At 39.1% G+C, this 15,560-nt stretch overlaps 1 protein-coding gene across 4 annotated transcripts; it reads right to left on the bottom strand.

Annotated features, from left to right (window-relative positions):
• Window positions 1–1,544: 1,544 nt before the first annotated feature.
• On the bottom strand, window positions 1,545–15,359 carry C4H17orf80 (chromosome 4 C17orf80 homolog). Of its 4 annotated transcripts, none has more exons than XM_043999387.1 (5): window positions 15,251–15,359; window positions 9,003–10,471; window positions 3,340–3,447; window positions 2,760–2,873; window positions 1,545–1,773 (listed from the first exon to the last, which is right to left on the bottom strand). In XM_043999387.1, the coding sequence occupies exons 2-5, from the start codon at window positions 10,462–10,464 to the stop codon at window positions 1,745–1,747; spliced, it is 1,713 nt and encodes a 570-aa protein (XP_043855322.1). In that variant the 5' UTR covers window positions 10,465–10,471; window positions 15,251–15,359; the 3' UTR covers window positions 1,545–1,744. The 4 variants fall into 4 exon arrangements, with proteins under 4 accessions (XP_043855322.1, XP_043855321.1, XP_043855320.1 ...); XM_043999386.1 differs by having other exon boundaries at window positions 9,003–10,468; window positions 14,840–15,252; XM_043999385.1 differs by having other exon boundaries at window positions 14,840–15,252.
• Between the last annotated feature and the right edge of the window lie 201 nt (window positions 15,360–15,560).

The raw sequence follows: 15,560 nt of genomic DNA on the forward strand, positions 1-15,560 counted from the left end.
TGAGGTGATGACTGGACCTCCAAGTAGAGATATCTACTGGCACCTGCATTTGGGTAAGGGTGGAGAGAGACAGACCTAAGTTCTCCACAGTAATTAGTTGAAGATGTGAACAGATTACAAAGGAATGGTTAGAAAGAAGAGTACAATGTTTTAATTTTAGACTCGAAGCAACTTTGTCGATCTTTGCAAGGTAGTTGTCTCCATTTAACAAAGCTAACATATTTGAGAAAGGAATGTCCACATCAGTTTGCTACTTTTTTTTTTTTTTTTGCAGGGCAATGAGGGTTAAGTGACTTGCCCAGGGTCACACAGCTAGTAAGTGTTAAGTGTCTGAGGCCAGATTTGAACTCAGGTACTCCTGATTCCAGGGCCGGTGCTCTATCCACTGTGCCACCTAGCTGTCCCTACTATTTTGTTTTTTAAGAAAATGAACCCACATCTAATTGATGCCATTAAAAGTTTGTCAGTAAGTAGCCAAATTTTCGTTAGCACAGATTTGACACCTTAAATTGATAAAAATAAAGTTGCTTTGAGTCTAAAAGTAAAGTTGCAAAGATTGGTACAAACATACCCTCTAATAGGATGATCCTATGATGTATCCTAAAACAGCTATGGTCTTTTTAGTATTGAAGTAGACTTATACTGTAACACTCATGCTTAGGCGCTTAAGTTTAGCAGTTAGTCTTTCTCTCTCTTGAAGGTTTAAAAATAACATTTAATCTCTTAGCCCTTAGCTAATACAGTGGTTATATGTTGAGGTAGAAGATTACATGTTGTGATTTCTTTTTTTTTTTTTTTCGAGAGGCACCTGGCTAAAATTCTATTTCTTTCAGCCTTACGGTGCCAGAAATCCCCACCATTGATCACTCCTTTGGGCCAAGAGATTAGGTCTTGAGAAGACCCTTTTAAAAGAATACAGATGTTAGATTGAGGGCAAGGCAAGACTAACATTGTTGTTGGATTACATAGGGCAAAAGAAACATGCTAGAGGAAAGATGGTACAGTAGCATTACTCTAATGTGAGAAAGTAGAGGACTGGAACATATAAATTTTACAGACAACAACCCAGGGGCTCTGAAGTACTTCCCTTAAGGATTATTTCAGAAATTCCTGGTCTAGAAAGGATGGGCATAAAGTCTTCCTCATATGGAAACCCCATATGGAAATATGGAATTGGCTGGTACCGGTGGTCTAGGTTTTAACTAAATTCTAGGGGAAAGCATCTATTTTCCTAGAGTTATCACAACTTAGCTGTTTGTCAATTTTAAAGCTGGGATTTCAATATACAGGTTAACTATAATACAGTACCAAATTCATAAAATGAATACTTATTACCTCTCTACCCCATACCCTCTATTAGGTCTGTGTGATCAGGCACAACTTTAGTTTAGTTTTCTTTTCAGTAATTTCCAATTAATAAAATCCTGGCAATTAGAATAATATTCCTATAGCACAAATTTTTTAAAATTTAAAAAATTTTTTCCAATTACATGGAAGAACAATTTTTAGCATTCTTTTTTTATTTTGAATTCCAAATTCTCTCCCTTCCCTCTCCCTAAACACAAACAATTTGATATCATTTATACATGTAGCAGTAATGTTTTTAATATACTTCAAGAACTTTACTGTTCCTCCTCCCCTCTTCCCAATTGAAATTTTAAGCTTTTACATAAATTGTATTGGTTCTCACTGCGTCTCTCCGAGTCTATCAGAAGGGCTCTTAACACCATGCATGGGACCCAGCTCAGTGGTGCTTGCGCCAACGCTGAAGCTCTTTAGGTAGAGAAGAGAAAAAGAAGTTAGGTTTAAGAGGCAACAATTATGATCACAAAGTGAAGTAAAATCCTTTTGTACAAGTTGAGACTCAAAATCCCAGATTAAATTTTTCTTTCAGCCTAGACCCCGAACAGCTTATGAAGTAAAAAACTCAAATGATACTTTGATCCTGGTGCCTTCCCTTCGTAGGCTACCTCCAACAGGAAAAAAAAAAAAAAGCAGGGGGGGGGGCAAGGAACATGTTGTCAAAGTGAGGAAGCTTGATTAGTAGGAAATACCAGGCTTACAGAGAGTGTGTTTAGTTAAATGTCAGGCTGATTTAACAAGGTCTTCAAGTGGTCACTGTGACTGACTTTTCTTACTTGTGGGTGTAGAGCCATACCTAAGGCATGGTTGCCTAGAGGGTTTTGCTTTTAGCTGGTAATCTGGCCTCAATCTAGATCTACAAAGAGTTCACTTATCTATGTCCAGATATGAAGCCTGAAGTGACTACTTCTTCCCTTTAGGTGTGAAGAGTACTATTTCCTAAAGGACTCAAGATTTATGTATCAAAGGACCTAAAAAAATGAATGGGCAGGTATAGTTTTTGTTTGTTTTGTTTTTGCAGGGCAATGAGGGTTAAGTGACTTGCCCAGGGAAACACAACTAGTACATGTCAAGTGTCTGAGGCTGGATTTGAACTCAGATCCTCCTGAATCCTGGCCCGTTGCTTTATCCACTGCGCCACCTAGCTGCACCCAGGCAGGTGTAGTTGTGACCAAAATACTTGACAAGTGGGAAAAGCCATGAGTTTGATTAGAATATTGATGACTCTAGAGAGCTGCTGAGAGGAAAGGCACCTTGTATAAGTGAACTTTGTGGGAAAGGAAAGGTTAGAAGCACAGGGCATTGCTTGGTAAAGCAGAAGAGGAGTCAATCCCTAATATTTTACCATCATGTAAGGGAGGGTCTATAATTCAAGCCCCCAAACCAGGAAGTCTTACTCAGGTGCTTGAAACTCCAGCTGTGGCAAAGGACCCAGTATCCAGCAAAGAGCATGGTGATGCCACCGACGCTACCCTTCTTCAAGCTGCCATATTTGGGGTATTTAATCCAGGCTGTTTAAAAAGAAGCGTGAGTCTAGTTGTTAGTGAACTCAAATTCTGGACTCTTTTTCAAGGTCTTTTCTCTCAGGCTATAGGTCAGGGAGATGAAGGTGGAACTCCATCAATTTCTCTCAGGGGGACCTTAAAGAACAATTAGTCTAGCCCCTTCAAATGCCCGGAAAGGCTAAAGACTTGCCTTCTCCAAAGCAGTTTTATTCTTCATTAGGAGCTGAGGTCAATTTATTTCATGGGGAAACATCATTATATAATATGAGGTTTGGGATTCTCTATAGGTATCGATTATCTATGTTTCCATGCTAATTCGTAACCAAGAGTAGAGAAAGAGATAGGGCCAGGTTATTACACACAAAATCACAAATCCAGTGGCATAGATACCACAGATATGTAGAGATTTCTAAAGAACATTTGTAAAAATCATCCAAACCCAGTAACTGAATCATCATCAATCCAGTCTCACCTTTTTGTACTTTTCCCAGCAGCCCCATTAAAGAGAAGTTGGAGATTGTAAGCCAAGAGGGAAGCTTTCCAATCTTTATATCCATCAGACTTCTTTCCAAAAGAGGAACTATGAATACAAACAGAATTTGCTGTAATATGTTATCCAATTTCACCCACTTTGTCCTAACAATCTGATTTCACCCTCTTCTCCCCCCAAATCTTCCTAGGAGAGGGACAATTTAGTATATTTAGTGGTGAAATTTCCCTTTAGTGGTAAAGTATGGGCTAGAGAAAAGTCATGATTCTAAGGCAATAAAGACTTAGGCAACATACTGTACATGTCATGTAAACTCTGATACAAAGCTCTTTTTAACCAGGAGAATTTTCAATAGTCTGAGGCCCTCAAGAATTATGACAGTTCATCTTGGTCTATTAAGGAAATTCATAATTGTTAGGTTAATTGATACATATGCACTGCTGAGTAACTTTGTTTTATGTGTATCCTTTGTACTATCATTAATGCATATACACATGTGTATATGAACATGTGTGCATATAAACATGTGTGTATATGTGCCTACAGTATGTGTATACAAATACACACAAAATACTGGATATATACACTGATTTTGTCCACAAAGGGACTCCTTCTACCAACTAAGTATCTACTTGCTGTTCATTCTTCCAAAATCACCTAGACCATAGTGTCTGTCTGTCTGTCTGTCTGTCTCTCTCTCTCTCTATATATATATATATAGTCATATAACTTGAACTTTACAATTCATGTACTCCCCATGGTCTTTCTTGAGTGCTTTTAACAACTGTTGATTCCCAAAGCTATCCCCTTCATCTGTCCTATCCCAAAGCTACTCAGGTCCTTGTTCTCATACTATACAGAGCCCTTTCCCTAGAGCTTCAATTAAGTGATCACCAGGCAACCTCTCGACTTCTTAGCAGATCAAACATTTAGAATTGGAAGAGACCTGAACAATCACCTCAGACCGACCTCTACAGATGAAAGACTTTAAAAGTCCAAAGGTTGTGACTTGACCAAGTGGTCACCCAGGCAGAGTCAGGATTCCATCTCAAGTTCTCTGACCTATGGAGTCCTATGGAGTTGCCTAAGCCACAAAGATGAAGTGACTTGGCAGAGTCATAGAGTTTGTGAGTGTCAGAGGCAAGAGTCAACATCATCAATCAACATTTTACCTAAAACTATATTGCTCTACTGCACTACAGCATTAAGAAATACTGATCATTACATTTTCCACACATCTGAGCTATCTCACTCTCACTAGTTCCTAACTAGTAACCATTACTTTCTCTATTTTATATTCATCTGAAAATCAAACCGGCAATTATTTCCTGCCCATAATTCATACATTAATAAATACAGGTGTGTCACCTGTACAAAGGGGAAGTGTATGCTTTTCCTGGACCTATGTTCAACTTTGTCCCACATCTTTTCTAACCACACGAAATGAGTAGAAAGTGTTCTCCCCCATTACTCTATGATTCAGTTTTGTCATCATAGTAGGAAAGTGTTGAAATTAACTCTGTAGGGCACAGTGTGATATCTCTAAAGACCTTTAAAGGGAAGATGAAATCTGCTAAGCAAGAACAAGTTATCAAGTCATAATGAAGAGAGAACTATCATGGACTCCAAGAAATACCACAGCATCACAGTGGTAGAAATGAAAACTAGCCAGATGAGTAAAGCATCTTAAATGGAAAGAAAAGTGTACTCCCCAGCCTTGGGGGAAAAATGGCATGTGTGTGTGTGTGTGTGTGTGTGTGTGTGTGTGTGTAAGAAAAATAATGTAAGAAGAAACAACTACATTGCAAAATTCCATGAATATCCTGGCTCCCATATTTCTTCTAATCATGTGTGCCTACTCAAATCCAACAATAGACCCTACTTCCACTATCATACCACTACTGCCAATTGCTCTCATTTAAACAACATAGTGGTAGATAGTATAACACAGACCGTTCTCCAAACTGAATTGTGTTCCTACTCCAAATTCTTGGATGCCACATCCTGCCTATTTACCAAGAACCTGCCTTACATCCATGCCTCCCATTCCAACCCAAACCTTGGTGGTCTTACTTAAACTCTGCAACCATCTGTTCATCCCTTTTGGACAATACAGAACTGTCACACTTTCTTTACACCAATGCACTTGGCCTGTCCCATCCCATAGCCACACAAGTCTTGGGCTTGACATTTGAATCTTTTCTCTAGATTCCAATCAAAGCAACATGCATGATGATATGATGGTATACTTAGAGAATCAACTCAAAAATTACTTGAAACAATTAACAACTTTAGCAAAATAGCAGGATATAAAATAAATCATCATCATAAAATCATTAGCATTTCTATACATGACCAACAAAGGCCAGCAACAAGAAATAGAAAGAGAAATTCCATTTAAAGTAATGGTAGACAATATAAAATACTTGGGAGTCTACTTGCCAAGACAAACCCAGGAACTCTATGAACACAATTACAAAACACTTTTCACAAAAATCAAATAAGATCTAAATAATTGGAAAAATATCAACTGCTCATGGATAGGCTGAGCTAATATAATAAAAATGACAATTCTACCTAAATTAATTTACTTATTCAGTGCCATACCAATCAGACTACGTAAAAATTATTTTATAGCGCTAGAAAAAATAATAACAAAATTCATCTGGAAAAACACAAGGTCAAGAATATCAAGGGAAATAATGAAAAAAAAATGCACAAGAAGGTGGGTTAGCTGTACCAAATCTGAAGCTCGACTATAAATCAGCAGTCATCTTTTCATGGTCTTTTTTGCTAGTTTATCATTCAACTCCATGCTCCCCGAGCATGGGTATCTCTCATAGTTGTCTTCTTATCCAACACACCCTCTCCCAGGTTTTTTATAATTTTTTATAATTTCTGAACAGAAATACCTAAGGCACTAGCCTTTTGAAATATCGAGGCCTCCATATAAGCCAGTTCTAGTACTGCTTGAGAGATGTTAGATATTCTAAACAAAGCCCCTTGGTTTATAGAGCATCAACAGCCAGTGATCACTGTCAATAACCCTCATGGGTCAGTACTGCATTCTAAAGCAACCACAAATCATACTGAAGTCCAAGAATCTTTGAAGGTGTTGGTTATTTGGGATTGGCCCCAAGGCCTCTACCACAGATCCTGAGCTTCTACCTGAACCCAACATCTTTGGAATGTCCCTATCTCTCAACTTTGATCCCAAAACATGAGAGCCTGCTATGATGGCACCAAAGCCAACCATAGCCATATCATGGAGTCAATATCAGAAACCGATGAGATGGCCTAAGAATAAGATGTAAAAGGAAGTTATTCAGTCTTGGTGGAGAAACTATCTTTTCTTCAGAGATCAAGGTATGAACAATATCCCCACATGGGAGTATATATTGATGGAAAGCATCTGATGAGTTTTCTCAAAACCATGTATGACATTGTGTGGTTTTCAGCTCAACATTTTGATTAGTAATAGATTTCTAATTAGTAAAGATAAAGAATATAGTTTTAGCCCCTTAGCTTTGGAGTTCTTAATAAAGATCCGAACTGGGGCTTAGAGAAATAATCTTATCCATTCATTGCCCATTTAATCTCACAGTATTGACCACTTGACCTACTCCGGTGAAAGAAGCTAATAAAAAAAAGGTTAAGGCATGCAAGCATTAATCATCGTATCTATGAGCCTGAAGTAAAGGGAATTTTCTAGCTAGTGAGATGGTTAAACAGGTCATCTCAATTCCAATCCAGTTGCCAAGACTGAGCAGAAAGACATTTACCTAAAAAAGAAACTAGACGATAATAATAATAACAGCAGCTGGCATTTCTATAGTGCTTACTATATGCCAGGCACTGTGCTAAGCACTTTACAATTATCTCATTTGAATCTCACAACAACCCTGGTTAGTAACTAGCACTAGCCCTGCAAAGGGTGCTGGAACACACACAAAAAGGGTCCCTTTCCATGTTATATGTAAACTATCATAATGTGTTTACTATTTAGTATTATAAAATAGAAAGGAATTGGTAGTAAAAAGATATAAATTCTAGTCCTAACTCCAGTATTACGTGCTACATGACCTAGGGCAATCATTTCATTTTTCTACACTTGTTTCCTTATCTATATCCCCCTGTCTCATAGGGATAATTTTATGATTAAAATGAAATAATTTATGTGGAAACTGTAAAGTGCTAATCAAATGTAAGAGAATAGTATAATCAACAACATAGAGAGAGAAAGAGTTTGGGACCAAGACTTCAAGTAATGGGTTATATCAAAATCTTTGATATCAGTAGGTCCCCAAGGGAAGAAGACCTCAGGAAGGTGAAAAACAATGATGCTATCAGCTATTAGTCTTCCTTAATAACATACCATTATGTAGACATTTGTGTTGCATTCTAAAACATGGTAACTGTCACATATAGGAGGGTGCTTTGGAGGAAGGCTAAATTAAGATCTTGTAAATAGCTCAAGAGGAAAAAAAAATCCTCAAACTTTGATATTCATAAGGAAGCAAGAGCAATAAAAATAGCTCACATCTATATAGTACTTAAGGAGTATGGAGTTGTTTTCCATTCTTCATAACTTTATGAGGGCAGCAAGGTAAATACTATCCCTATTTTATGAAGAAACTGAAGATGGGAGAAGTTATTGCCTAAGGTCACATGTGAAATAAGTATTGGAGTTAGGATTCAAACCCAGGATTCCTGTCTACAACTTCAACCCTTCTTCCCCTCTTATACCTAGTTACAAGAGTTAACTTGAATTTCAAACCCTATTAAGGGTCCCCCCCCCCAGCCAAATTTCCTGACAAAATGAAACATCGAGGCATCAGAGAACACCAATGAAGAATCTCAACAATGGACAGTGTTTTGAAGTTTCTGATCAGGACCTGGTGGAAGGGTCCTTTTAAGGAAAACCAGGAAATTCTATTGACCACAAATGTAGAGTTAGTGCCATCTTCTAAAGGCACAGCTCAATGAAAAGATAAGAACCAAGTGTAATAAGTGAGGCATTGTTATCAATTGCTTAGTTCATCAGCCCTAGATCCAGCTCTTCCTCTCCAGCTGTGCCTAGTGCACTGATCCTGAAGGAGCAAATAAGTCTTTGCCTCAGAAGAGGCTGACTTGATGTCAAGCTCAGCTTGGAGAGAAGTCCTTTTGTCCTTTTTTTTTAAACCCAGATTCTCTATGATTGGGTGCCCAAATCAGTGCATTCCACATTCATATTATATACTTTGGACTTATTCTTTCTTCTCTTCATTCTCCCTGACCCTTTTAATTTTTTTGTGGGGCAATGGGGATTAAGTGACTTGCCCAGGGTCATACAGCTAGTTAGTAAGTGTCAAGTGTCTGAGGTCACATTTGAACTCAGGTTCTCCTGAATCCAGGGCCGGTACCTCATCCACTGGGCCATCTAGCTGCCCCCTCCTCATTCCCATTCCCTTTTGATGTTACCCAAGTCTTGGCCCTGGAAAATGAGCACAGGAGGACTAGTATTTAAGGGGCAATGATAATGCTCTCAGGCACCTAGACTATTACTGTGGAAAGGGGTGAACTTGGTAAAAATACTAATAAGAATTCAAAAATGTATTGGCCATCTACAGGAGGGTTAAAAATTTGAAAATGGACTACTTGTTTACCTTGTAAGAATCCTTCTGCTTCTGATAAGTTGTGGTGAGGTTTCTGGACCTCAACATTCCCCTTCTGAGGTCTCCCTGGTAACACTCCCAGATGTAGATACCCAGGATAGAGTTCTGGAAACCACTCCAGCCCCAAGGATGTAGGTAGGCTCTTGCTGCCAGTAGCTTTCACATGGCCACTGGTCAAGTTTTTAGGAACACAAGGCCAAGCTGTGTTTAAAGGTTGCTGGGGACATTCAGTATATGTTGCCCAAGTCTTGGGATCAGGGTCAGGCTCTGAAGATATTGGTTTCTTATTCTCCACTGGATTTGCTGGAGTGACCAGAGCCTTGTGCCCATCTTCCTCTTCTTGTAGATATTTTAAAACCAAAGTTGAGAGGCTCTGGTTACCTAAATCTGCCAAAGAAAGAGCCTCTTCATAAGGTAGCTTCCCTGAAGAGAACAAAGTTGGATCAGGATCGTCATGGTGGGGAGTCTTCTCTATGGCTAAATCATTATTATTAACTGGCTTCCTAGGGCCATCTCTCATGTAATCTGATTTATTGCCTTCAAATCCTTTATTCCAACTACCCTTTCCAGCTGCCTCTAACCCAGAGTGAAACTCTTTTTTCTTTGCTCTCTGTTTGATGTGATGGTTCTCCATTCCTCCATTTGGGAGTGTCTTGTACAATGAGTTTACATAATTGGCTGAGAAGAATGATTCTGTGTTTCTTCTGTGGGTCTCAGAGCTATTGACACTGTGTGAGGCTTCTGAAATGGAGTCCCTAGCTTTGGGGCCTCTCTCATTGCTTTGTAACATTGCATAAGGATTCTGACTCCTATCAAGACTAGGAAAACTCTCACAAATACTGAAAGGCAAGTCTAATGTTTCTGCCAGCAGTTTCTGGCCTGGGGGTTCGATTCTGATATCATTTAGCAAGCTTGGAATATATTTTTTATCTTCATTAGAAGAATTTTTAGAAAGAATGTCGTCCAAAATTTCTGAAGGATTTTTGCTCTTGTCTTCCCCTGATTTAGGTAAATATTTTGTAAATTTTGCTTTGGAATATTTTTTGGCCGCAGAAAGTAGGTGCCCATTTTCAGCCAGAAACACAACCCTCTTTGGTTTGGTAGGAGTCTGTGTCATTTGAGGGCTAATTTTAATTTGCTTCTTCATATCTTCAGCTGTCTGCAAATCAATTCTCATTTCTAAATCAGCACTATGTAGTCTAGCCTTTAGAAGGCTAGTGTTTCTTCTCTTACTTTGATTTTTTTTACGTGTCTCTTCACCATCAGCTTTTGTCCGGTCTTTCTGTAGCTTTGATTTTGGGGCTTGGAACAAAGCTGCCTTGGAATTACTTATGTCTGAATTAAAAGGAAGAACGGTTCCTACCTTCTTACAATAAGGTAAATGAGACTTTAACCGTTTAAATTGTTTCTTACAGTAGGGGCACAGTTCCATTTGGGGTAAGATGTCCGCCATCTTCCTGCTAAGAAAAATAAATGTGACATATTATTATTATAAAGAAAACAAACTTCCTTTTTCATCTATTCCGTTAGGTGCCCATTCATAGTCATCTTAAATGTCAAGGAAATGAGTTGGGATTTAATGGCTTTTCATCTCGCATTTTTGTGAAGGTAGAAATTAAGTTAATGGGATAGTTTTTGTTTTAAATATAAACTCAAGTCTCCGTCTCTAGCCTCAGTGAGGAATTTTCTATTTTCTCCTAAGGTCTTATGAGGATCAACACCTACCAAAGAGAATTGAAAGAATTTCACCTCTGAGTTCTACCTTCAGTAAAATACAAAGTGCTTTAGAGAGAAAAGAGAGGATAACAATCTTAAACTAATGAATGAGTAGATGCATTAGGAAGAAGAAAAGACATTTAAAACACAAGCTAGAAACCCAAATAGAAAGCTAAATAAACATATTCTTTAAAAAAAAACACAAGCTAAATATGGGATTTATCAGCAAGCCCTGAAGCATACCAGCAGATACCTGGTGAACATTAAGGCTTTAAGGATTATTAAATGTTTTATTTAAAACATTTAATGCTAATATAACCAACTAAACTTTCTTAATAACTATTTGTTTTTTGGTTTTTTTGTGGGGCAATGGGGGTTAAGTGACTTGCCCAAGGTCACACAGCTAGTAAGTGTCAAGTGTCTGAGGTCAGATTTGAACTCAGGAACTCCTGAATCCAGGGCCAGTGCTTTATCCACTCTGCCACCTAGTCGCCCCTTCTTAATAACTATTAATGTTTATATTAATGCACACACAGGCTTTTAATCAAGAACATAATTTCATCATTCATGGTAGAAAGAAGTGTGCCCTAGGATCATAAGGCAGCACCATACAAAGTCAAGAGACCTGTGTTCCACTGTCTGATAAGTGGCTAGTTTTGTGATCCTGGACCAGTTGTTTAACTTCTATGGGCCTTCATTTCCTCATCTATATATAATATGAAAAGATTAAGTAAGATAGATTATCTCTAAGGTCTCTGTTTACTGTAATACTGATTCAGGGATCCAAAGATTTGCAGATACATATATTTTCACATCAGTGCCATTCTCCCCCTCACCTCCCCAATTATACATGAGATACTCTGAATTTCAGGTACAAATATCTTTTTCCTATTATCCCAGTCATTCTTTTTCTTTAGGCAAAAACACATATCTAATCTATGTCAGGTATCATGGCCGTGATTATTTGTGATTCAAAGGCAAGGATGAATGTGCCAAGGCTAGAAAATAGACAATGGAGCAAGCAACTTACATGAGAAACAGAATGAAACCAGATAGATCTATCAATCCATTTATCAAAGTAATCCTATAACCCTTTCCTAGGTGAAGTCGGGTAAAACAAAAATATCTTTACTGTCAAGACAAATGAGGGGAGAAAGGGGGCTTGGGAATAGTTTTTGGTTAAAAGCCTCTTCCTTTTTTTTGGGGGGGGGGGGGCGAAGCCTGTTTTTCCAAGTGTAGGTTTTCTCACAGATGACCAAAACCTCAGTAGTTTTCTATTTAAATGCCCTACCATAAAGAGTACTTGGCGGTTACCAGGTTGAATAATCATAACAAAAAATGATACCTAGAATTTTAAATTGTGCTTTAACATTTGCAAAATGCTTTGAAAATATTATCTATCCCATTTGATCCTCACAACAATCCTGAGAGGTAGGTGCCATTGTTATCTCCATTTTACAGATGAGGAAACTGAGATAGAGTTTAAGTGACTTACTCAAGAGTCACACCACTAAAAAGTGTCTGAGGCAGAATTTGAACTCAGGTCTTCCCCTCTCCAGGTACTGAACTCCATCCACCATTTGTATCCATTGTCTCCTCACTCTATCCTACCTAAAATATTGCCACTGACAAACACAATCCATTGAGAATTGACTGAATTCCATTTAGTTTCATAGGCCAATGAATTGACTGGGCTTGACCCAATATTGTATTCCTGCTTCTGACTAATCTGTAAAATCTCCCCCAAAACTCTCCTCTTCTGGTGACTCCCAAGGTTTCTTTCAGATCTTGAGCTTGTTGTGCAATTGAACCTGTCTGGAAATGTGAGGAACTTACTCTTCTCAAAGGGAATATTGTTGGTCTCTCTGTTCTGGTATCCCATATAAACCTTGTCTCCAATTACCATCTTTGGGTATTCTTGGCATTTGCTATGCAATACCATGAGTTATAACAATTCTGCCCCATTAAAGACCTTAATTTTATTATACTGTTTTTGTTAATTTTCAGGTCCACCACCAACTTTCTATTATCCTCCACAACCTTCTTTTTTTCCTTTCTTCCCCCCCACCCCCCAAGGCAATGAGGGTTAAGTGACTTGCCCAGGGTTAGACAGCTAGTATCAAATGTCTGAGGTCAAATTTGAACTCAGGTCCTCCTGAATCCAGGGCCGGTGCTTTATCCACTGTGCTGCCTAACTGCCCCCTCCACAACCTTCTTACCAAATGTCTCATAACCCACACCAGTGACCCTGCCCCTTAAAGCAACTTCCTGCCTGTTCTGATTCCCTGTGACTGTGACTGATTCCCTGGTCAGTTATTTCTGGAAAACCCCAGACTTGTTTCACTTCTCTACCCTCTTCAATTCAGATAATCATTGTTAATATGGATGTATGGATCACCTGGATTTGATGGAGCTGCCTTGTTATCCAAGTGGATTTTATGAGACTCTGAATTAATAATTAATAATGCCCTTTGACTAAAACTCCAAACTGAACCCAGATAGCTAATTTACTAAATTCTTTCTGCAAGAGAGTAAACAAATCAAAATGCCCCTTTTGACTAAACTTCAACTGATAAGTCCCCATTCACTATCTTCTTTCCCCAAGAGAGTAAATAGATCTTACTGTTTTCCTTAGCAAAATATCTAGGCATCCTTGTCCTTGGTAAACCCTTCCTGTGTCTTTAAGTTGCCTGTTATAGTATTTGCTTTAGATTAATTTGTATCATGCTAATAAAACTGACATTACCATGTAACCAGTGGGAAAAAAAAACCTTATATACCCTCACAAAGAGGAAGTCTTTGAGCTCCTTTGGAAGGGGTCTCCAGCATGAATAATGTTTGTTTTTCTTGGGACAAATAAACTGGTACTATGTTTTTCCTGTCTGTCTCTGATCTGGTTTTTCCTGTAGGAGACATTATGTTCTCTGATCTGTTCTGTTCATAGGAGGACAGGTATGGAAACAAATTGTAGGAGATATTATAAAATCGATTTCTCTGATGTTTTTTTTTTTGGTAGAAGACATGCAAATAAAAACTATATTTAATTTTTGACACCATAAACCATGATCAAATTAACTCTCCCAAAGTTCCTGGATAGAGTAGCTCAATCTCTTCCCCTTTTGGTCCATTCACCATTCCTCTAATTTATTAGAGCTGTGTTTTTCTCTGTTCACAACTGCTCTCTGTGCCTATGTAAGCTTCTTGAGGACAGGACCTATCTTTGCTTTTGTATGTGTATCTGTAGAGCTTAAGCACTGTGCCTGTCCCACACAAGGGGCTTTAAATGCTAGTTTTTCATTCATGGCCAAGTTTTAACTTTTTCAACATTCTTCCTGGCCACTTTTTCCTAAATTACGTTTGTCTGTTCTTGGGAAATTGAAATAAATTTCACTATGACTGAGGAAAACATAAGTAGGAAGATACATCTGCAATACACTGAGTAAGTGTGTCTATTCCAGCTAAATAGAAATTATTTTAGATTATTATCTTTCACTATCACCAACCAACAAGCATTTATTAAGCGCTGTGCCAGGGACTGCGGATTCGAAGACCAACATCTCCAATAGTACACGCTCAAGGATTTCATTCTATTGAAGACTACCTATATCAAAGCTTCTTAAAATGTAGGTCAAGACCATGAACAGCATGTGGGGGTTGCGAAAAATGTAGCAACAGTAAAAGGTTCCGTATCCCTATTTTATATACCTATATACCCGGAGGGTCTTGTAAAAATGTCTCGGATGAAAAGGGGTCGCAAGTGGAAAAAGTTTAAGAAGCCCTGATCTATATAACGGATAACATGCTGCCAGCATCTCCATTATCAGGAAGAAATCCTTCTATTTCCCTGTTTTCCTTCCCTTATCGACATATTAATTTCCTTATCTCCTCTTTCCTTCCTCTCCTCACCATGTGGTTCTTGAACTTCTCGGTGCTTCATAGAATCTAGTGTTCCCCTTTTCTTTTCCCCCTCCTAGGCTCCCTTCCATCAAGTCTAATGAAAGAAAAAGGGGAATACAAATGATGCAAAGAACCTAGGACCCGGAGTCCGAAAACCTGGGTTATGGGTACTGGTTCTGCTAACTAGCTGTGTTGCCTTGAGAAAGTCACATTACCTCTCTGGGCCTCGATTTTTCCAAATGTACAAAGATCTCCAGTGTTCCTTCCAGTTCTAAAGACTAAGATCCTAAGGAGCCTTCTTGGTGTATCCACTGCACAGGGAACCCTAATCAGCGGCTGGGGCAGGGGTTTGGGTTTTCTCAGCCAAGACATGTTCCCTACCACCTCCTTTAAACTCCAAGGAAGGCGAGAGCTAAGATTGCTGGGGAACCCGGAGGTCAAGTCAGCTCCCAGCCACCCGGTCCCAGTCAGTTCCCATGTCGGAGCACTGCATCCACTGCCGGCTCTCCCTTTTGGGACTCTCCAGAACTCAGGCTTTCACTCGGAGAGCTCCCTGCCCCTCCTCTAGGGAGTTTAGGAAACCCAGAAAGCACGTATGCCCTCCTTAGAGAAACTCCATTTGCTACCTCCAGGCGCTCCTAAGAGGACTACAAAAAAGGCCACCTCCCTCGTCGTCTGGCTCTTCCACTGCCGGATGGGTGTGAGCGTTCCTTTTCCAACCCCGAATTTAACTCTAGTACTTGCATAGACCTTACGAAATTCTTGTCTATTTGTAATTTGGAGATGTGATTTGTGTCCGTAATTGTCACGATGAGACCAGGCGAAAATCGTGGACACCTACATACGAGGACCCTCCTCCACCCGTCCCCTCCCCCACCTTCCCTGAAAGGTGAAGATCGAATTTCTCAGCTCGCCACACCCCCTCTTCCGGTGGGT

This window comes from Dromiciops gliroides, chromosome 4 (genome assembly GCF_019393635.1).
Source record: "Dromiciops gliroides isolate mDroGli1 chromosome 4, mDroGli1.pri, whole genome shotgun sequence".
Classification (NCBI taxonomy): Eukaryota; Metazoa; Chordata; class Mammalia; order Microbiotheria; family Microbiotheriidae; genus Dromiciops; species Dromiciops gliroides.